The 22972-nt window shown below is 43.1% G+C and overlaps 1 protein-coding gene across 2 annotated transcripts in view; it reads right to left on the reverse strand.

Moving 5' to 3' along the window:
- EEIG2 (EEIG family member 2) overlaps positions 1–18302 on the reverse strand; it is a 78439-nt gene extending 60137 nt beyond the window's left edge. Inside the window, exon 1 of one of the 2 annotated variants that reach the window (XM_002715816.6) lies at positions 17769–18302. In XM_002715816.6, the coding sequence (XP_002715862.4) occupies positions 17769–17908 (140 nt within the window). In that variant the 5' untranslated portion in view covers positions 17909–18302. The remainder of the gene's footprint in view (positions 1–17768) is intronic. The other variant, XM_089300256.1, reaches the window with a different exon arrangement.
- Positions 18303–22972: the final 4670 nt, after the last annotated feature.

Genomic DNA, 22972 nt, shown 5'->3' on the forward strand with positions numbered 1-22972 from the left:
AATTATTCAGAATATTTTGCGTTAGTTTTTAATGTGCATGCACATACACACACCTGTCAGAAAACTGTCCAAACTAAACTAACAGAAAAAGTGAGTTCGTTTATGACAGTTTGCTATACTGATGGGTTACCATGGAAACAAACTCAGACTACTTGGCAACTGAGACAAAAGTCACATTAGTAAATGCTTTCCGTTACATGAGTCATTAGTTTCCTATGAGTTTTATACAGTTGCTTAACCACTTTTAAGAAACAGCAACAGAATATGATTTGTGTTGATACTGTGGAAGGCCAAGTATTTGTGAGATAAAAGGATAAGCTGCTGAATGTGACATAAAATAAGCAGAAGACTCAGAAAAAGATAATGTTGTTATAGCCATTGTTTATGCTTTGAAAAAGTCAAAGAAAATCTAGAAGGCCCTTAAAAAAGTACTAGAAAATAAAATAGAAATTATGAATCCATTTTTGTGACTTATTCTCAGAATAACATGCATTTGTACACTTGAGGCACATATTTGAAATTATACCATGTGTTGGTAATTCAAAGTATTTTTAACTTTTTAAAAACAGAGAAATCTGTTATGAGAAATGCAAGCTGTTTGCCAGAGTATAACAGAGATTAAGAGCTTATATCTATTCAAATCCTGTCTGTTTGGGTTCAAACCCTGCTTACCACCTGCTACAGTCACACTGGACACCCTCCCCAACCTCTCTACAATTCCATTTCCTCCTCCGTGATGCAGGGGTGTGGAGAGGGGGAGGTGATCACCGCACTTACATGTGAGGGGAATCTGGGGGAAAAATGAAGTATTTACACACAGTGTTCAGAATCATACCTGGCTTACAGTGTTATCTCGGTGACAAATATCTATCAGAAGTTGTTATTATCAAAGATATATGTATTTCTTTTTTTTTTTTAATTTATTTGACAGGTAGAGTTACAGATAGTGAGAGAGAGAGAGACAGAAAGGTCTTCCTTCCGTTGGTTCACTCTCCAAATGGCCGCCACGGTCAGTGCTGCACCAATCCGAAGCCAGGAGCCAGGTGCTTCCTCCTGGTCTCCCATGCAGGTGCAGGAGCCCAAGCACTTGGGCCATCCTCCACTGCCCTCCCAGGCCACAGCAGAGAGCTGGACTGGAAGAGGAGCAACTGGCACTAGAACCTGGTGCCCATATGTGATGCTGGCGCCGCAAGTGAGCCATGGCGCCGGCCCCTATATTTCCTTTCTTTTTTTGTTTTTTTTTTTTAAAGATGTATTTATTTATTTGAAAGGTAGAGTTACAGAGAGGCAGAGGCAGAGAGAGAGAGAGAGAGCAAGTGAGCAAGCGAGCTGGATCAGAAGTGGAGCAGCCAGGACTCAAACCCGTGCCTGCGCCCTTACGGGATGCCAGTGCCGCAGGTGGCGGATTCACCCCCTACACCATAGTACTGGCCCTGATATATGTATTTCTAAATCTGCTTTAGTGTTTCCACCAGAGTAAAAGAATGGTCAAAGTTATAAGCAGAGAATTTTCTTTTTCAACATTAATGAATATTTCTATATTTAAAAACAGGTGAACTAAAGATAAAAAAAGCAATCTTTGGGAACTGAGGCAAAAACGAGTGCTTTATGATTCCAAGAATAAATTTGACCTATAAAATTATGGCTTTTTAATCATAACACTAAGGATAATGAATCTCTCATACTCTGGAGGTATTTCTGGCTTGAATAAGTGGGTGAATACTAATTCACTGAGGAAAGTTGAACACAAGAAGACTGTACCTTCTTATTTTTCATTTGTGCATTCATTTTGCTAGCAGGGTTAGGGAGTGAGGGAAATGAAAATCCAATTTGGGACATTTTGAGGTTGAGGATCCTGTGAGTCTCTAATTTAGAAATGTTCAGTTAGCAGATGCACAGTCCTAGAACTCAAAGGAGAGGTCAGGGCTGAATGCAAAGGTGAAAATCTTCAGCATGTAAATGGTCGGCAAAGCCTCAGGAATGGATGAGGACATTCAGGGGACAGGGCAGAGGAGGAGGGGAAGAGTGGAGCCTGGAACTCCAGGGCACACCAACACAGGGTATCAGAAAAGAAGGGGGTTGGAAAAGGAGACAAAAAAAGTCAACAGAGGGAAAAAGCAAGATTATGACATCCCAGAAACCAAGGGGGCATATTTTAAAGAAAGCATTGTTTAGCAATATCAAACATGGCAGAGGTCAGATAAGATAAAGACTCCAAAGAATCCATTGGATTTAGCAACAAAGAAGTCAGAGATTACACTGGCAAGTGTAGTTTCAGTGAAAGGGTGGGATTGAAACTGGATTACAATGGGCAGGAGAAGCAGGGAACCCAGACAAATCAATCAAGGGTTTTAGTAATAAACTAGAGAATATTGGAGTGGCAGTCAGAGAGGCACCTGGGAGGATTTCATTTTAATGTGCACAAGACTCAAGCATGCTTTAGTGTTGCCAGGAAAGAACCAGTGAAGAGAAAAAACTTGAAGATTTGAGGGGTGCTGGAGGAAAGTGAAGAGAAAAAACTTGAAGATTTGAGAGGTGCTGGAGGAAATCTGTCCCCGAGAATGTCAGGGTTAGAGTTAGGCTTGGGGTTGGGCTTAGGGCTGGGGTTAGGGTTAGTAGCAGTAAGTAGTGAAGTGGAGCAGCTGAATATGAATCGGCACCCATACAGGATGCTGGCACTGCAGGTAGCAGCTTTATCTGCTACACCACAATGCCAGCTCCCTCCATTAGTATTTTCACAAGTTTAATTACCCAAAGTAAAAACTGTAGTACACAGTACAATCAGAACACGTACAGGCTGCTAAGACAGAGAAGGGAAATACTACAGAATGTTTACATTTTTGAGATCAGGAGTGAAATAAGCCACAGATCCAGTTGGACTAAGACAAAAGAGCACAAAGTATTACAAACAGTACCGTGAAAGCTTTACTCTAGCTGTCTTGGTCATTCTTCTAATAATGATATTACAATGATCCAAACTCATGCAGATGGAGTAAATTATAATTAAAGGCACATCAACACTGTCCAGCTAGTTTCACTTTGAAGGAATGTCTAGGAGTAGAGTGGAAGGGGTTTACGTATCAGAGAAAGGATGAGATTCCACGGAGGTTGTATAGAAAAGGACTGTGGCACACTACATTAATCCTCTGCCTGTGGCGCTGGCATCCTACATGGGCACTGGTTCTAGTCACGGTTGCTCCTCTTCCAGTCCAGCTCTCTGCTGTGGCCCGGGAGCGCAGTGGAGGATGGCCCAAGTGCTTGGGCTCCTGTACCCACATGGGAGACCAGGAAGAAGCACCTGACTCCTGGCTTTGGATTGGCACAGTTCCAGCTGTTGTGGCCATTTGGGGAGTGAACCAACAGAAGGAAGACCTCTCTCACTCTCTGCCTCTCTCTCTCACTGTCTGTAAGTTTACCTGTCAAATAAATAAATAAAATTAAAAAAAAAAAAAAAAAGAAAAGGACGGTCTTGAGCATCCTTGCTGGGATATTTCTTGAGCAGCATGGGGCTGCTATGCTGTCTCCTGCTAAAACTGACCACAGTCAATGTAAATACACTTTGTGTTTATGCATCACACTGCATTACTTGACCTGTTTGATGCCAGTCTTCACACAGAAGGAAACCCCATAGGGAGCAGGGTAGATGAGTTGGAAAAATTGCAATAAATATATTTAAATTTTTTAAATCTATTATTTATTTTCATTTTATTTGAAAGGCATAGCAGTAAAACATCCAGTGCTGAGCCACACTGAAGCCAGGAGCGTAGAGCTCAATCTCGGGTTTCCACTTGGGTGGCAGGGATCTAAGTTTTTCAGCCATCACCCGATGCTTCCTAGGACGTGGGAACAGAAAGCTGGAATTGGGGGTGGAACCAAGACTTGAACTCAGGCACTCTGAAATGGGATGTGGGCATCCCAAAGGGTGTCTTAACTACTGCATCAAACATTCACCCAGCAGTAAATATTTGAAATGACTTCTTAATTATTTTGCATGCTGGACTGACATTTCTTTTAAGGCAATACAGTATTAGCACATGTGGCAGCAAGGTTTTATATTAGTTACCTGAGCAAAAAAAGCTCTCAAAATAATTTAAAACTTATAGTATTTATTTGAGAGGTAGAGAGAGAGACAGTGAGACAGAGAGTGAGCTCTGATCTGCTGGCTAACCAAAATGCCCACAACGGCTGGGGCCAAAACTGGGAACTGGGAACTCAATGCAGGTCTCCCACCTGGGTGGCAGAACTGCATTATTTGAGGCATCACGGCTCCCTCTACAGTCTGCACTGGCAGGAAACTGGAGTCAAGAGCCAGAGTCGGGAATCGAACCCAGGCACTCTGATATGTGATGTGGGCATCTTAACTGCTGGTCAAACACCTGTTCTTCAAATTCATTTTTGACTCACCACCAGCTGGAACTTAGAATTCCTCAAATGAGGAAAGGATAAATGTTAACATTGCAATTGTTACTGAGCTCCTGGTTACTTCAGCAAGGCTTATACTTTATTGGTATAATAAGAGAGTTTATAGTTTTCAACTGTATATAATTACAAATGCATATTATTTGTATAACTAGAATGATGATTAAGTTTAGTAATAGGGATTATAAGGGTAATTTATGGTTGCTTATAAAAAGATCATTTATTTAGCCCAAAGCAAAATTTTGGAAACAATTACCTTCTTTTGTAAGGACTAAACAATCTTTTCTAACTGTTCTCCTGGGGCTGTTATTTCTAAAATTGTTTCTGCCTTGTACAAAAACAGTGTTGTCCACAGGACTGTCCAAGCAAGAAACTTGTGATCTTTCTGGAAGTCACACCTTGATCATAAGGAATGATCAAACTTCCCAGGAGAGATACCCAGAGGTGACATTTTAAAAATACAAAACTGTATGGGACAACTAAAGCCTCAAAGAGGTAATATTTAAAGATAAAATGTTAATAACTTTACACTTAGACATCAACACTACAGAATTCCAAGAATGGCTGCAGCTTGTAAACAAGGAAATATATAACATTTTAACTTGAAGGAAAATGTCACTAAATGAGTTCATTCTAATGCTATGCTAGTGATGACTCACTTGCATGAATCAAAGTAAACACACAAAGTCCAAAATCAATATTATGGGTAGTTCCTTCTTTCATTACGATAAAATAAACCTTCAGTGTAAGCCAATTTCTAAGCCACAATGCTTGAAAACAGCATTTTTTTTTTTTTTTTTTTTTTTTTTTGACAGGCAGAGTGGACAGTGAGAGAGAGAGACAGAGAGAAAGGTCTTCCTTTGCCGTTGGTTCACCCTCCAATGGCCGCCGCGGCCGGCGCGCTGCGGCCGGCGCAGCGCGCTGATCCGATGGCAGGAGCCAGGAGCCAGGTGCTTTTCCTGGTCTCCCATGGGGTGCAGGGCCCAAGCACCTGGGCCATCCTCCACTGCACTCCCTGGCCACAGCAGAGAGCTGGCCTGGAAGAGGGGCAACCGGGACAGAATCCGGCACCCCAACCAGGACTAGAACCCGGTGTGCCGGTGCCGCTAGGCGGAGGATTAGCCTAGTGAGCCGCGGCGCCGGCCGAAAACAGCATTTAATTAGGAAAAAGTTTGAGAATTTCTTCTGAAACCAGTAATAGTTTTTTTTTTTTTTTTTTTAAATCTTTATTTGAAAGGCAGGGAGACAGAGAGACTCAGACAGAGATCTTCCATCAGGTGGTAAACTCTCCAAATGCCTGCAAGAGGGCCTGGACCAGGCTGAAGCCGGAAGCCTGGAACCTAATCCACATCTCCCATGTGGGTGGTAGGAACCCAAGTACTTGAGCCATTACCTACTGCCTCCAGGGTACGCATCAGCAGGAAGCTGCATGGAGAGTGGAGGTAGAACTCAAACCCATTCCGATATGGAATGTGGCTGTCCCCAGCAGTGTTTAACCACTGTGCCAAACACCTACCACAGTAACCAGGTTTTAAGATAGAAATAAAATTTTAAGACAGAAGATAGGGAAATGGGTATCTAATCTAGTGGTTAAGACACCCACATCCCATACTGGAGGGCATGGGTTAGATTCCCAGATCCAGCTCCTGATTCCAACTTCTTGCCAAGGCAGATCCTGGGAGCCCGCAGTATTAGCTCAAGTATTTGGATTCCTGTTACCTACATGTGAGATCTGCACTGAGTCCTTGGCTCCCAGTTTGGATCCTGGCCCAGCCCTGTCTATTGCAGACATTGGGGAGTACACCAGCAGATAGGAGCTCTTTCTCTCTGTCTCTCAATTAATTACTTCAAAAATATATAGCAGATAAGACTTTCACTGATCAATTTGCTTTTAACATTTGCATCCCTATTTTTTTATGCTGTTTCTTTGCCCCAACCTATAATCATGTTCACATCTCTATCCTAAAAATAAATACGTGAAATAAAATTGCTGTTTTTCTCTTTTTAGTTAATTCCACTTTTCTTAACAAACCTCCCAAAGAACAGTTATTGTCCATACTTCTACTGCTTCACCACCTGCTCACTCCTTCATTCCCTGAAACCTAGTTTCTGCTCGTACAATTCCCTTGAAACTCCTTTCTCAAAGACTTGCTGATTACCAAAGAGAGCAGCCCTCACACGACTCCATCTGTCTACACTATGGCAGAGCTGAGCACCCTCTCCCCCAGCTCTTCCCTCACTTAGCTTCTGTGACACAGTATTCCTCTCCAATGTTTTGGTCTACTTTTCCTTAATTAGGTCTTTTTCTACCAAGGTTCTATTCTCTGGCCTTTGTGTTTTGTTCTATATGCTGACCCAGACTTCAATATTTTTTGCATGTGATTGCTTTAAATTTGTGGTCTTCAGTCCTGACTGTTCTGCTCTGCTTCAGACATAACCTCTCAGCCACCTACTGTATAGCATCATATCCCTTGCTTGCATCTTACATTCAAATGTTCAAGCTAAGGAGCCCAGTATCAGAAACAAAAGGAATAAATAGGAAACAACAGAAATATCCAAAACAGAATTGTTAATTCATGAAAGTATATTATGTATTGAACTTTATATATAAAGTTTTTAACAACGTGGAAAGTGCTATTAATACAATGTTCAGGAAAAAAAAAAAACAGGAGAAAAAATTTGTATGCAATTTGGTTTCAACTGTGCACAAAAATGAATTGCAAGAAACTGGTTTATATATATATATATATATACATATATATATAAAACTGGTTATATATATATATATATATATATATATATCCCAAAATGCAAACAGTGGTTACCTTTCTTTCATGAATACAATTTTCTTCTTAATTTGTGTTTATTTTCCAAATTTTCTATACTGATGTAGTGTTAAGTTAACTCATTAACTAATTAATTCAAAAGGCAGAGCAACAAAGAGAGAATCTTCCAGATGCAGGCTAACTCCCCAAATGAGCACAACAAACTGGTCTGTAGAGTAAAACGCAATGTTCAGATTGGTCTTCAGTGCACCCTTCTGGCCTCGCCTTCACCACAGCCTCCTCACCACCATGGTCTCCACAGTGTATTTATATTTATGGTGCTGTCTGGGTGTTTATCAAGTCTGCTTTTCTCCTGTATCAAAGCAGAACAATTCAACCCTGTAGATCATTGCTCCTTAAACCTTAGAGGGCAATACTCAAAATTCTATCTTGGGTTAGTTAATAAAGAAAAGAATTGCGTAAGCCTTTTATCCAATCCATAATGAATATTATTGGTAGCAATACTAAACATAAAATTCACTGGCTAAAATGGCACAGCACAATGTTTACACTTGACTATAAACTGCTATGGAAATTAACAATTCTTAACAGAATTTAAGTATGTAAAATGCAATCCTGAAAATTGGACTTAATAATGATAGGCACCATACAGATTAGATTAAGGAAAATTAGGGGACTGGTGCTGTGGCATAGTAGGTTAAGCCTCTGCCTGCTGGGCTGGCATCCCATAAGTTTTTAATGTTAATTTACTGTATTTTCATTTTATTTGAAGGGGGAGAAAGAAGAAGAGGGAGAGGAAGAGGGAGAGGGGGAAGGGATTCTGGGGGAGAGAGAGTGACAGGAAGAATAAATGAAAGAGAGACATCTGGGCCAAACTGAAGCCAGGAGACAGGAACTCCATCCAGGTCCCCTTTGTGGGTGGCAGGAACCCAAGCCATCACTTGCTGCCTCCCAGGGTGCACATCAGCAGTAAGCTGAGTCAGAAGCAAAGCAAGGACCTGAACCCATACTCCAGTATGCGGTGCAGGTGCTCCAAGCGGAAACTCTGCTATGCCAAATGCCCACTCTATGTAGATTTTTTTCCTCCAAGGAGTTTGGATTAGATTGTAATCGAGGAAGCTGGAAATTAAAGGGAATGCAAAGATTCAGGAGAATGGCAAGAACAGGAGGAAGAATGTTTCATTCTCTCCAATGAGCGCTAAAAGACTGGGGAGGGAGAGGAGTACGAGCTAGAGACACAGGTAACAGTAGGAGGCAAGACTCATAAGAAGCAAATGGTAAGACCTAACATGACTTCATTCTTAAACTCCTTAAGCAGCAGCTGGAGAATGAAAGACCTAGTCACCTATTCTCCCTATTCCCAGTCTACTCTGTTCTATGCTTCTGTTCTTCCTAACTCTGACTCATTCTTCTATTGGGTGTTCTCTTTTCCAACCCATTCTATCATCCCACCTGAAACCCTTGTTCTAGGGTTACACAAACTCACTCATTCACAATCTCCTTGAAGAACACGGCACTCACTGCCTAACTGAAACCTGGCTCTCTTGAGGACACTACTTGTATTGTATCCCTGCTCTTTCACAAGCACAGGAGGTAGTGCCAGCACTTTGCTAACTCTTCAATGCCACTTATAGGCTGTAACTCTTCTACGGTCAAGCTGCAGGCTTAAAAGCTTGAGGCTCATGATACTTGGCTATGTCACGCTCTTTCTCTCCTAGATGTCGTCACAGGGAAGTATCTGCTCTGTAATCTTTCTTCATTCCAGCATGACACTCATACTGGCTATTTTAATATCATGCAAATAACACTCTAGACTCTCTGCCTTGTCCCGGTGTTTTTGTTTGTTCATTTTTTTTTTAAAGATTTATTTATTTATTTGAAAGGCAAAGTTTCAGAGAGAAGGAGAGATGGAGAAATCTTCATCCTCTGGTTCACTCCCCAAATGGCTGCCACAATTGGGGCTGGGCTAGGATGAAGCCAGGAGCCAGGAGTTTCCTCCAGGTCTTCCACATGGGTGCAGTGGCCCAGGGACTTGGACCATCTTCTGCTTCTTTCCCAGGCACATTAGTAGGGAGCTGGATTGGAAGTGGAGCAGCTGGGACTCAAACCAGAGCCCATGAGGAACGCCAGCACTGCAGGCCACAGCTTAACTTGCTGTCCCAGTCTTTACAGCATTGCAGCAACACTCATTCTCCGAACCTTGCTGACTTTCTAGACTGCTTCACTGAAGTAATCACAAGCTTTTCTTTTTAAAGATTTATTTTATTTATAAGTCAGAATTACAGAGAGAGAGGGAGACACACATACACACACAAAGAGAAAGAGAGAGAGAGAGAGAGAGAGAGAGAGAGAGAGAGAGAGAGAGAGAGAGAAACTTCCATCACTGGTTCACTCTCCAAATGGCCACAGCAGCCAGGCTGAACCCAGAGCCAGGAGCTTCTTCCAGGTCCAAATGCCCACAACAGCAAGGCCTGAGCCAGGCCGAAGCCAGAAACCGAGAATTCAACTGGGGGTCTCTTGTGTGGGTAACAGAGACCCAGGTACTTGAGCCATCATCTGCTGCTTCCCAGGGTGCATGGTCAGGAAGCTGGATTGCAAGTGGAGTAGTTCGTACTCAGAACCAGGCACTGCAGAATGGGATGAGGGTGTCCCAAGTGGCAACTTGACCACTGCACCACATACCCACCCACACTTCTTTTTTAGAGATGAAAATGTTGATCCTTGGAAAGTAATTTGTTCAAGGTAGAAATAAAAGTTATTTGGAAAATTGTCCCATTAAGAGGGAATAAAATTGGGCTTGATGCATCAGAGAGCAGAACGAGGACCAATGGGGAAATATAAAAAAAGACATATTTCTACTCAGTATCATATTAGAAGAAATACTATTCACTACCTCAGTACTACCAACAGCTGAATAACCCTGGCCATTTGTGAGAAGTTTATTCTTCATCAGGAGGTTGGGTCACCTAGATGATGACTATGGCTCTTTTTAATGTCAACCTTTTCTAATTAAGCTTTTAGTGTTCCTTCCTAGGATCACTCTTCCTAAACCATTCATTTTAGCCAGGGATGGCCAGTTTATGTTACTAAATATGTATGCATTTCTGTCTCCTTGGTATCCTACCTTTCTCCCACCTCTTCATCCTTCTTCTTTTAGTCAATCCAGATCTTAAATATTCTTCAAGATCTAGAACAAATATCTCGTCAGCTTTATACCTGCACCTGTCACAAGTACTCAAATGTTAGCTAATATTATTACAGATATTATAATAATGTGAGCTGATGACCTCATTTCTGGTTAGGATATAAAGAATTATTTTTAAACTTATTTAAAGTATAAACATATAAAAGTTGTATATGTTTACAGTGTACAAATGTGATGTTTCAATATATGCACTTACTGTGAAATGATATAATCAGGCTAATCAACATATTTATCAACTCATATACTTATCTTTTTCTGTTAGAACATTTACAACCTACTCTCTCAGCAATTTTCAAGCATACAATACAATAACTGTGGCACTACACCGAACGATAGGTCTCTGGAACTAATAACTAGAACTCTGCATTTCCCCAGCCCTTTATTCCTGGCAATCATCATTCTCCTCTCTGCTGTTGTGAAGTCACCTTTTTTATACTCCACATACACATTTAAGATTATGCAGTATTTGTCTTTCTATGTCTGGCTTATTTCATTTAGCATAATGTTCTCCAGGTTCATTCATGTTGTCACCAAAGACAAACAGAAGTAGGAAATTCTTCTCTTTAAAGGCTGGGCAGTATTGCACTGGACAGATTACATTTTCTTTATCCATTTTTCTCTTACGGACACTTAAGTTGTTTCTACATTTTGGCTGCTGTGAATAATGCTGCAATAAAGCATGAGAGTGCACATATATCTCCAACATACTGGCATCGATCCTTTGAATATATACCCAGAAGAGGAATGCCAGATTCAGGTAATAAAGAGTTCTGTGCCATACAGTCAAACACCATTTTGTAATACTGGTCACTTCTGATATTTGCTATTATTACTAATTTTTATCTTAAAAAAAAAACAATTTAATGCACAGAAGCACAAGTTGGTAAGATACAGCAAAAGCCTTGTGACTCAAATCCATTTCTAAATGTTAATCTTAAATAATAATGGATGTGTCCAAAACTTGGCTATAAAGATGCATACTGTAGTTTATTTATAAAAATATTAATAAAAAGGAAAGAAGGCTATTGCACAAGCAATGTGGGTCCATAAATTATGGAAATGCATAATAGGGTAGAACTATATCAAAAGAATTTTTAAAAATATTTATTTATTTGAAAGGCAGAGTTACAAAGAAAGGGGGAGAGAGAGAGAGAGAGAGAGAGAGAGAGAGAAAGAGAGAAAGTCTTCAATCTGCTGGTTCACTCCCTAAATGGCTGCAATGGCCAAAGCAGGGCTGATACGAAGCCAGGAGCTAGGAGCTTCTTCTGGGTCTCCCATGAGGGTACAGGGGCCCAAGCACTTGGGCCATTTTTCCACTGTTTTACCAGGCCATTAGCAGGGAGCTGGATAGGAAGTAAAACAGCTGGGATTCCAACCAGTGCCCATAATGGATGCTGGCACCACAGGTAGAGACTTAATCTACTATGCTACAGTGCTGGTCCACTATTACAATAATTTTATAATTGAATATTTAATGATATGGGAAATATTAAGTTTAAAAAGTTCAATATTCAGTATGATCTCACTTTGGTTAAAAAATGATGTGATAACAGTGTGAAGGAGGATGGGTATATATTTATGTAAGTGAGTGGATCAGTAAAGGTTTCTATACCAAAATAGACCAAAATATCAGTGATAGTCATTATCGCTCATTAATGGGTAATTTTCATTTTCTTTTTTGCTTTTCTAGGTTTTCCCCATGAATCTATATTACTTTTGCAATAAGGAAAAAAAATCACCAAAAGGATTACACAATGTATGATGAATTAAAATTTTGAAAACATAAATGTACTATGGTCAAAAAAGAAAAAAAAAAACAATCCTTTCAGCTTGTTTACCAAGTACAGATCCAGTACACAGATGTGCTTACTAGTTTCCTGGACACTCCCTGAATCCACATGTGTTTTTGCCACAAGTGCATGTGAAACTTAGAAAAGTATTTAGCTATCAGAAAAAAAAAAAAAAAATAAGGCCAACTGTGAAATCCTACAAAAGTGTAGAAAAATGTTTTCTTATTACTTCTTTATTTAATTAGACCAAAACTGTACTTGTTCTCAAAGTCTTAATAAGCCTCAAAGGTAATTTGAATACTATGTCAAAGGAAGAACTATAAAAAGAATTAAATAATGTAATATTCTGCCTTTTTGAAAGATCTTCAAAAACATTTTATTAGTAAACTATTTGTCTTCAGTTGATTAGACCACTATAATTGCACAATATATTTTCCAAACATTTTAACTATTTTACATAAAATCTAACTTTTCCTGATTACTTTAGTAACATTTATTACAAATAAATACCAATTAGCCTTAGTATTTTTTCTAAACCTTTCATTTGAACAACCTTTCCAGGAAAAAATGGATACTTCTAAAATTACTTTACACTAATCATCTATAAAAAACCAAAATGGTATAAGGCAATTCTAACAGAGAAGTTCAGTAAGCAGGCTTGTATGGTTCCAACAGACTGGAATCCTCATTCTGTAATTTATATTTCTCTGAACAGGCTATCTATCCCCTCAGCTATAGTATGTTATATGTAAAACTTAACTCTTCATATCCTCCAGTAACATAAAATACCCCCTCAAACAAAACAAAAAAGAATTTTGACTTTTTTACTTCTGTATGGAATCACAGCATCTGTCATCATTCTTTAACCACTTGCTTGAGAAACTTGAGTTCAGGTTTTCATTAGCTCCATCCTTGGTTATTTTAATTTGCCTCCCCATCTCTAATCTGTCCCAACTTGAACATCAGCCTGCCGGCCAGTTTAAATACCACTTCAATCACATTACAACCCAGTTCATGAACTTAGATGGAATTTTATCCTACATGCAGTAGAAGCAAACTCTACAAATGGCATTCAAAACCTTTTTTTAAGCTTAGCCTCTGCTTCTGTTCAACCTGAAATCTGCAATCAGGCTGATTTATCACCAATTCTGTTAACAAGGACTTGCTTAAGTTGTCCTCCCATGCTCACCTCCTTTAGGATGCAAATCCATGCTCCACCACACTCAACTGAAATGTTAATATGGTTTTCAATAACCATTACAGCTGTAAATAAACTCTTCCTTAAAAATTTCAATAACATTCACATATTGTCTGATCCACTGATTAAGTATTAAGTCACACTGTCTCCTTCTGTCAAACAATTATATGGGTATACCTAAAACCTAATTAAGTAGAGGTAATTCCCTTGTGCCCTTGACGGATGGCTGCAAATTTGGTAAATGTTCAATTAATATCTGGTGACCAAAGAATGATCTGCATGTTTAGTATTTATACAAACACATATAAATATGTGTGTATGTGTGCATAGGTCTTCAAATTGTTCATAAAAATGCACATTATCTTTTCATTATGTTTTCCATGGACTTCTTTAAGCTCCCTCATATACATTCACATATATATATTTAAAATATATTTGGTTTTACACATGGGTATGCATATAATAATTATATTATATAATTTTCTTTCAAAATATTTATTTATTTGAAAGGCAGAATTACAGAGAGGGAGGTCTTCCATCCTCTGTATCACTCCCCATATGGCCGCAATAGCTAAGGCTGGGCCAGGCTAATGCAAGGAGCCAGGAGCTTCATTTGGGTCTCCCACGTGGATGCAGGGGCCCAAGAACTTGGGCCATTTTCCACTGCTTTCACAGGTACATTAGCAAGCAGCTGCACTGGAAGTGAAGTAGCCAGACTCAAACCGGTGCCCATATGGGATGCCAGTGTTGTAGGTGGTGGTTTTACCCACTGTGCCACACCAGCCACTATTTTCTAGGTACCTCAAAGACTTCTAACAAAATGAATGTTGTTTTACATAGATTCATGCATGAGGGTTCCTAAGACCATACCTCCAGGTTTGATAATTCATTAGGAAGATGCAGAGGACTCAACACATGCATGGCTTACTCATGGCTAAGATTTATTACAGCTAAAGGTTACAAAACAGATTCAACACACACTTAATTTCCCTAATACAAAATTATGAAAATATGTACAGGGGCTGGTGTTATGGCATAATAGGTTAAGCCGCTGCCTGTACTGCTGGCAATCCATAGGGGTGCAAGTTTGAGTCCTGGCTGCTCTACTTCCCATTCAGCTTCCTGTTAATGCTCCTGGAAAAGTGGTGGAGGATAGAATACTAGGGCCCTTGCACCTATCTGGGAGAACGGGATGAAGCTCCAGGTCCTGGCTTCGGCCTGGCACAGTGCTGGCTATTGCAGCCATTTGGGGAGTGAACCAACTGGATGGAAGATCTCTTTCTCTATCGCCCGCCCCCTTCTCTCTCTCTCTCTGTAGCTTCTCTTTTCAAATAAACACAGAAAGAAAAGAAAATATGTGCTGTCTACCAAGGAAACTCATTAGAGACTTGGTGCCCAAGATTTTTATTAGAGTTGGACACTGATGCTTCCTTTGTCTAGCATGGATGAAAATTCTAGCCTCTTAGGTGTTTAGCATAAAAAACACTGTACAGACTAGGTAAGCCACTCTTATTTAGGTAGTCTGGGATCATGTATGGAACTATTTACTATTCAAGTTCCCAGATACCAGCCAAGAGTAACTTTGTAAGTAGGTTTTTCTAAGGACAGCAGCCTTGGGCTTGCTATATGAACTCTTTCCTATGTAATTCATTCCTGATTTTTTATGGGAGAAATGGTAGTGTTCACTCTATGTAAACTCGAAGGGTCACATAAAGTTATTTTTTAAAAATTAAAATCTAGTACTTAATTAGAGAAGCTCTGCCTAGACAGGGAACTACTAATTAAAAGTTACGCAATTCTGCAATAATTTACTTGCTTTAGATATTTCAGGTTTTCTCTTTTTTTTCCTTGTAAAATGAGATACCTTTCACCAACCAGTTCTTCTGTAGTCATCAGGGTAAAGGAATCCGCATAACATCTAAAGGAAACAGATCTTCTTGGATGAGTTACTGGTCTTCTCTTTGAAGAAGAGAAGTGCTGGGTGCCAAAGCACTGATGGGTGTTCCAGGTACAGCATCTTACCAAACCCTCACAATGACTCCACATGTAACTGACTGTTTCATGTTACAGACGGAAGTTCTAAGAGGCTTCCTTATGCCAGGCTTCCCCACTACAGTGTACTCAGGATTAAGGCTTAGACTCACCTTCTTCCAAACCCTTGCTCTTAGCTTTATACCAAAAATCTCTACCAAACTTGAAAGGCACAGGCCCCTTGCTAAGAATCATTTCCCTCTATCAGTATATCTTTATTATTATTATTATTATTTGGTTATGAGACACTATTCTTAACAGGATGCAGTGCCAGTACCCCATATGGATGCAGGTTCAAGTCTCGGCTGTTCCACTTCTGATCCAGCTCTCTGCTACGGTCTGGGAAAGCAGTACAAGATGGCCCAAGTCCTTGGGCCCCTGCACCCACATGGGAGATCCAGAAGAAGCTCCTGGCTCCTGGCTTCGGATCGTCGCAGCTCTGGCCATTAAGACTATCTGGGAAGTGAACCAGAGGATGGAAAACCTCTCTCTGTCTCTACTTCTCTGTAACTCTGCCTTTCAAATAAATAAATAATTTTTTAAAATATTATTTATCTGGATTAAAATCAGATTTTAGTCGGAAGAGAATGGGATCAGGATACTTGACTTTTTCATTTCCAAGTCTTTCAAAACATATATCACACCTCTGGCTCATTAAAACCATTAGGAAGCTTCTTGTTCAGAAACTTCTTCACAACACACATTTGTTTCCCTTTATCTGGCATCACCCTTTTTGGGGTCAGACAGACCTGTACCAAAATTTTGGCACTGTACTTAGCAGCTGTGAGAGCCTTGGGGAAATCAGTCATGCTTTCTATACCTCGGTTTATCCACAAAATGGGGATCCCCATCTCACAGACCTGCTACAAGAATTAAATCAAACAGTACATTTGAAAGGCCCATGTGTGTCTGCTGAATAAATGCCTGCAACCGTGAAATAATGGACTTGTGAGAAATAAGCCAAATCAGTATTTGGAGGGAGGAAGAAGGAGGTAGTGGAGGAGTGTCCCAACCACCAGGTGTCACCACTGGTCCAGGAGCACTGGTCTAACTGTCCCAGCTGGGGTGTGGGACACTGCAGGGAAACTGCCTAGGCCTCAGGGGAAGGCTGTCACCTGCACCCACAAGACACTGCCCAGCTACCTTAGGCTCTTCAATGTCGTTAAGAGCTGGAGCCATTCTAGTTTACACTGTCAGGTACATTAAAAATAACTATAATATAATTAATTAGTTGGATTGCCACAAATTTATCATCACAGCTTAAGGACAAAAGCTATCCGTGGAGGACTTTCTTAATTTTGAGAATCAATAGCGTTTCATATCTCCTTTGGCTTAGCCAATGAGATATTTTCGGCATCTACAGGCTTCCATAATGCCACTGCCAACAATCTTCTGGCCCCAATTCCACAACTTATTGACATTATTTCCTGTACATTATTAATACGATGACAAATAAAAGTAGAGGCTTTTTAGGGTAACAACGAAGACTATGCCCAGTATATTCGAAGACAAAATAAACATTAACTATTAATCCTCCTTGATCTCAGGAACTCTAAAGGTCACGTTAAAAAAAATGCTTTTGAAAATCTTCTTGGAAAGAAAAACACCTTTGGGGGTAATCTGTCAACCTGTGGCTAGCCCTGAAGTTACTCAAGGGACAGTGCCACACTGGCTCATTCTGTAACCTGCTCACAACCCCCTCCCCTCTCCCCGGGAGTGAGCTCCTTCCTCAATGAGGGCAGGGCCCTCTGAGGCTAAGCCCTCCACACCGAGCCCCACTAGTGGCCACTGCCAGATGGGTAACTCACGGAGGATGCGCCGCTGCACGATGAGAGAGACTTGCGTCGCCCGCCAGGAACAGTTGACTCAAGTCAAGCCTGACCAGGCCAAGCCTGGCCTCGAAGTGTGCGCCCAAGTCCCCGCCTAACCCACAAGGGACAGGCAGTTAGGCTAAGCACAGGCTCGGGCAGTCTGCGATATTTTTTGTTTGTAACAACAGCTCAACCCCCTCGTTGCACTGCACCAAGAGAACACAGAAGCATCCTCTCCCCGTGGCCATCGCTCCCATTCCTCGTGAACTTGGGAGGGCACAGCGGCCACCAGATGCCATCCCGAGGGAGGAGCGCAGGAGCCAAGGCCATGGGGATGAACCCATCTGCGAAAGCACTTCGTGCCGATCAATAACTCCTGATTCCAGACGGGTCCCCGCCGAGGGCGGCGGGCTCCCGAGGCTGGCCGCCCTGCTGGAGCAGAGGCGCCGAGGTTCGAGATGCTGCCCTTCCGCCAAGCCCCTGAGGGCGGGCGGCTCGCGAGAGCTGGGGGCGCGGGGGGCGCCTTACCTGGAGGACTCGGCCGTGAAGCTGCCGCCGTCCAGCAGCCGCATCTTGCAGAAGAGGACCCCATTGACGAAGGGCACCGAGGAGAGCTCCTCGAGCTCGAAGTCCACCTTAAACTTAAACTTCTTCTTCTTCATCATCATGAGAGCCAGGCGCCGGCGAGCGGGGTGCGGGGGTGGCCCCAAGGGGCGCGCAGGCAGGCGCCGCCGCCTTAGCTCGGCCGAGCCCCGGATCCGCCCAGCCCCATGGCCGGGGCCGCGAGCTGCGCGCGGGGGCGCGGCCGGGGGGCGCCGCAGGCCGGCCGGGGCCGAGGCGGCGGCCGCCGCCGCCGCCTCTCGCGGCAGTCCGGGCCGGAGTGAGGCGGCGGCTGCGGCGCGGACCCCGGCCGCCCGCGGGGTCTGTTCGTGCTGCAGCTCGCCCGGGGAGGGGTGCGCCTTTTCGGTGCTCAGCTCCCCGCCGTCGCCGTTCGTCTGAGAGCCTGGAGAGGAAAAGCTCGGAGAACGGCCACCACCGCTGCCGCCGCCTCAGCGCCTCGGGGCCTCGGGCGCCCCCAGCGGCCGCGGCCTGCAGTGCAGCCTGGGGCGGAAGCGGGAGGGAGGGCGGGGAAATTCGCGGCGGGCGGACGCTTCGCGGGGGAAGCTAACCCGCGACGGCAGTTAACACGTCACGCCTCTCGGGGGTTAAAAAAAGACAAACTCAACCAAAAAAAGCTTCCTTCTACTGCTTCCTGTCCGCCTTTCCTTTCAGCTTCTGCACCGCCTCTTTCCTCTCCCTCCCTCTCCAGTGATTCTTTTCCCTTGGGTTTGAGAGACCTGGGTTAGGAGGCGCAACCAGGCTCCACAACATTGTTTTAGTACAATGGAAATCCTAAAACGAAAATTTCCCTCAGGTACTCTAAATTCACCAGCCTTCGATGCAGATGAGGCCGGGAAAAGGAATGGGATTAAAATGTGTTGAGGTCTTGCCACGTCCCAGGAACTGTGCTGCTACAGGCGTCTGTTCTTATTGTATCCTGTCTCCTGAGACAAAAGTACAAAAGGAATTCAAATAATATCCTCTTTTTAAGAATTTATGTGGCTATGCTGAGAACTGGAGTGTCTGAAATCAAATTCTGCAGGGCAGGCTTAAAAACAACAACAACAAAATCCACCTCTCCCTCGAAGAGCAATTATCTGTCTTCTGTGAGCCTGTACAGTATCTATTATTGCAATCATGTGGTTTAGTTGGTTACATAATGTGTTGGTTTTTAAACTGAATTTTTGTCCTTTTAACGCAAAGGTTGGCTGGTGGTAATCTCTGAAAGTGTGACTGAAAAGATTATCCTCTCATTTATTCATTCATATAAAATATTTTAATTGTCTAAAATGTCAGTCACTGGCTACACCCAATGATCAAAAAAACAACGACTTCCCTGAAGGATTTTACAGTATCAGTATTCCAAGTTTTTGCCCCCTACAAAGGTAAGAATTCAAAGCAGAGGCATACATACAATGCGCAAGTGAGAGCAGGATTTATCTGAAAGAGAGAGAGGGAGTGAATATACATTCACGCCTGAGCGCGGGCCACCCCTGGTGGAGAGATGCCTGTCATGAGTGGGCCCGAGGGTTGCCTATGAGGAGACAGGGGGAGGAGGCCAGAGAAAGACCCATTCACACGGCTCAGAAGCAAAAGAAAGACTACTCCCATATTCAGTCTCTTTTAGGAGATAGGGGGTGGGGCCCTATTTGAATATACAAATTGTGTGGAGTGAAGTGTGTGTAGGGCTTTTTTGGGAGTTTCCTGGGCTTCCAAGTGGAGCTTAACTTCCACGTGGCATCTGGTCCCAGGTGAGATACAGCTGCATCATTGGAAATTGGGCTTTCTGGATTGACAGGTCAAGGGTGGAGTTACAATGTAGAGTACACAGAAATTATGAAAAAAATGTACCAGCTTGATTTATTCCCACCTAACTCCCTGCTTAGTTCCCCCATATTGTGAAGATCCAGAGTCAAGGTTTAGAAGTTTGGAGGGGGTTGGCGCTGTGGCGTAGAAGGTAAAGCCGCTGCCTGTAGTGCTGGCATCCCATATGGGTGCCAATTTGAGTCTCGGGTGCTCCATTTCCCATTCAGCTCTCTGCTATGACCTGGAAAGCAGTGGAAGAGGGTGACCTTACACCTACATGGGAGGCCCTGAAGAAGCTCCTTGCTCCTGGCATTGCAGCCATTTGGGGAGTGAACCAATAGATGGAAGACACCTCTCTCTCTCTCTCTCTCGGCCACTGCCTCTCTGTAACTCTTTCAAATAAATAAATAAATCTTTAAAAAAAAAAACAAAAAGTTTGGAGGTAAAGAGACAGTAGGAAGAGGCGGGGACTTTGGTTTATAGCTTGGATACCTGCATGGACGTTAGTTAATTCTGTTCACTGAGCTGGAAGAGGAGGGCAGATTGGGAAAGGAAGAGAGAAATGGGTCTTTATCTGAACTGCTTCCCAGGAGAGAGGGGCAGCCGTATCTCAGGTGAAAGGTTAAGACTGAACATATGCATTGGATATCAGGGAGAAGCTCAAAAGATGGGTGAGAATGAGTTCCTCTGAAGAATATATGTAACAGGTAGACTGAGGAAGAAGAGATTGAGAAGACCTCTGAAAAGGAGTCAGAGAAACAGATGGCCTGGAAGTCAAGAGAGAATTTTAGTCGTCTAACGTTCAGCTATTCTGACCTACTGAGTGCTAGGTACTATGTTGGGGACTAGAGACATACATAGACACACAGGGCTTATAATCAAAGGGAGTTCTGCAATCTTCAAGTAAAGCACTAGGAACTCTCGCGAGATCCTACGCCTGCCTCGTGCGCCCGGGAAACCCCGTCGCTCCCTTTCCCCTGGCTGGCAACGCGGAGCCGCACGAGGCCTGGAGTTACCATAAAGGACATCAACCAGCAGGAGTTCGTCAGAGCTGTGGCAGCCTTCCTCAAAGAGTCCGGGAAGCTGAAAGTCCCCGAGTGGGTGGACACCGTCAAGCTAGCCAAGCACAAGGAGCTTGCCCTCTACGAGGAGAACTGGTTCTACCCGCGAGCGGCTTCCAGAGTGTGGCACCTGCATCTGTGGGGCGGTGCTGGCGTTGGCTCCATGACCAAGATCTACGGGGGTGGCAGAGGAATGGCATCATACCCAGCCACTTCAGCCGTGGCTCCACGAGTGTGGCCCGCCGCGTCCTGCAGGCCCTGGAGGGGCTGAAGATGGTGGAAAAGGACCAGGATGGGGGGCTGCACACTGGCACCTCAGGGACAAAGAGATCTGGACACAATCGCCGGACAGGTGGCAGCTGCCAACAAGAAACATTAGAACAAATGATGCTGGGTTAATAAATTGCCTCATTCGTTAAAAAGAGAGAGACACACACAGAGAGACACCCCCAAAGAGGGCAGATGAGTGAGTTTCAAGAAAGTGCCGCAGAACAGTCCTAAAGGATTTGGGCTGAACAACTACTGAACTGAAGATCTAGGAGGTCACTGTTACTCTTGCTTGGCAAGAGACACCTCTGTAAAATAAGGTGGCAAAGTAAGATGAAAATGATACAGGAAATGAATGTGACTGAGGGGTGAGTGACTTCTTTTCTTCTGATTGTTGTCAGAGGCTAGAAAGGACAGTGACTGGAGGAGGAGGGGTCAAGCGTTTTCAGTAACATTCAGGAACAGCTCAAGAGTTAGTCCTTGTCCTAGATCTTGCAGTCTGTTGGAAAAACACAGAGAAGCAGGCAGTTCCAGTACAGTGTAACATGGAGTGTGATTTGTCTATGGTGGTGAGTAGAGGCTGCTGTGGGAGAACATTATAACGTCCTACCAGGATAAGCAGGATTATGGAAGGCTTTCTAGGGTAAGTGATACTTGAGCTGAGGTCTGATGGATGAGAGTGGGGGTGGGGAGCAGTTTCCAGGAAGAACACAGAGCATGTGCAGAGGCTCAGAGGAAGAGCGCCTGTGTTGCAGAGGGAACTGAAATTAGTTCTGGCTGGCTGCAGTTCAGAGTGGGGTGTGGTGACAAGGATAGACTAGAGAGCCATTGAAGTTTTAATGCAGACTGATATATTCAGCTTTGCATCTTATAAAGCTCTCCAGCTGTAGTTAACTGGAAGCGGGGAGACAGTCTGTTACTCTTTTAGAGCCAGGGTTTGATTATTAAACACCTGGTATGAGTCAGGGTCAAGGCAGGAAACAAGTGTCAAAATTAAGTGTTTGAATGAACAAAGTTTAATGACTCGCTGCAGCATTGAGAACAGGGCAAGGGGCCTACGATCCAGCCGGGGGCTGAAAGGAGAGGAGGATACATATCCGGATCTTTCTCATGTCTTACTTTCTGATCTCCTGCTGGTGCCTCCTGAGATCTGGAGCCAGAGGACAAACCCTGGAAGATGGGGTTCCTGAAGAACAGCCTCCTGGGCCACCAGGTGGGGCCCAAAGAGAGCGGGCGGAATGGACAGAGATTAGGGGACAGAAATCTGCCGGCCCACATCTGCCTTGGTTCACTAGGAATCGGAAGCCACTTTGAGTATTTCAAAAAACAAAGAGATTTCATCCAAGTATTTCATTGCTTCTGAAATCCTTGGATGAGCCAGAGCAGAAGTCAGCAGACTCTTGAATTCAAAGTCACATCACTTGAGGTAAATATCACCTGTGTTAACTAGTAGCTGGACTTCCTTTACTTCCTGCGCATATGCGAGTTTTCATTTCCCAATCTGCTTGCTGTTCGGTGGGACCATGTGATTAGGTCTAGCCAATAAAATGTGAGAAGAAATAATGGGCTGTTTAAGGTTGAGGCAGGGAGAAGCCCTTGAGCAATTCTTCCTGCCACAATAATCATGGAAGAGACCCAGGTTAAGATGTAGTGGCTACAAGACTGAAGCTGCCCACATCTCTAAGTTAGCCCATGGAGAGCCACTGCCTACTCCTGCGGTAAGCATTTTGCCTGTGAGAAGGAAACTTAGTTGCATAAGGTACTGCTGGGGACTGCTTGTTATTGTGGCATAAAGGTAGTTTATTTTGATTAAAACACAACATACCTGGAATGGGAAGCTGACAATAGGACTGGCTACTGCTGCCCCATCACCACTGGCTCACATCCATGAAAGCTGAGAGGAACCTGAATGTCACATAATTGTTATTTTTAAAAAAATATTTTATTAATTTATTTGAAAGGTAGAGTTACAGACAGTGAGAGGGAGAGAGACAAAGG

The sequence above is a fragment of the Oryctolagus cuniculus genome, chromosome 7 (genome assembly GCF_051225735.1).
Source record: "Oryctolagus cuniculus isolate XC-2025 breed Fujian yellow rabbit chromosome 7, ASM5122573v1, whole genome shotgun sequence".
NCBI lineage: Eukaryota > Metazoa > Chordata > Mammalia > Lagomorpha > Leporidae > Oryctolagus > Oryctolagus cuniculus.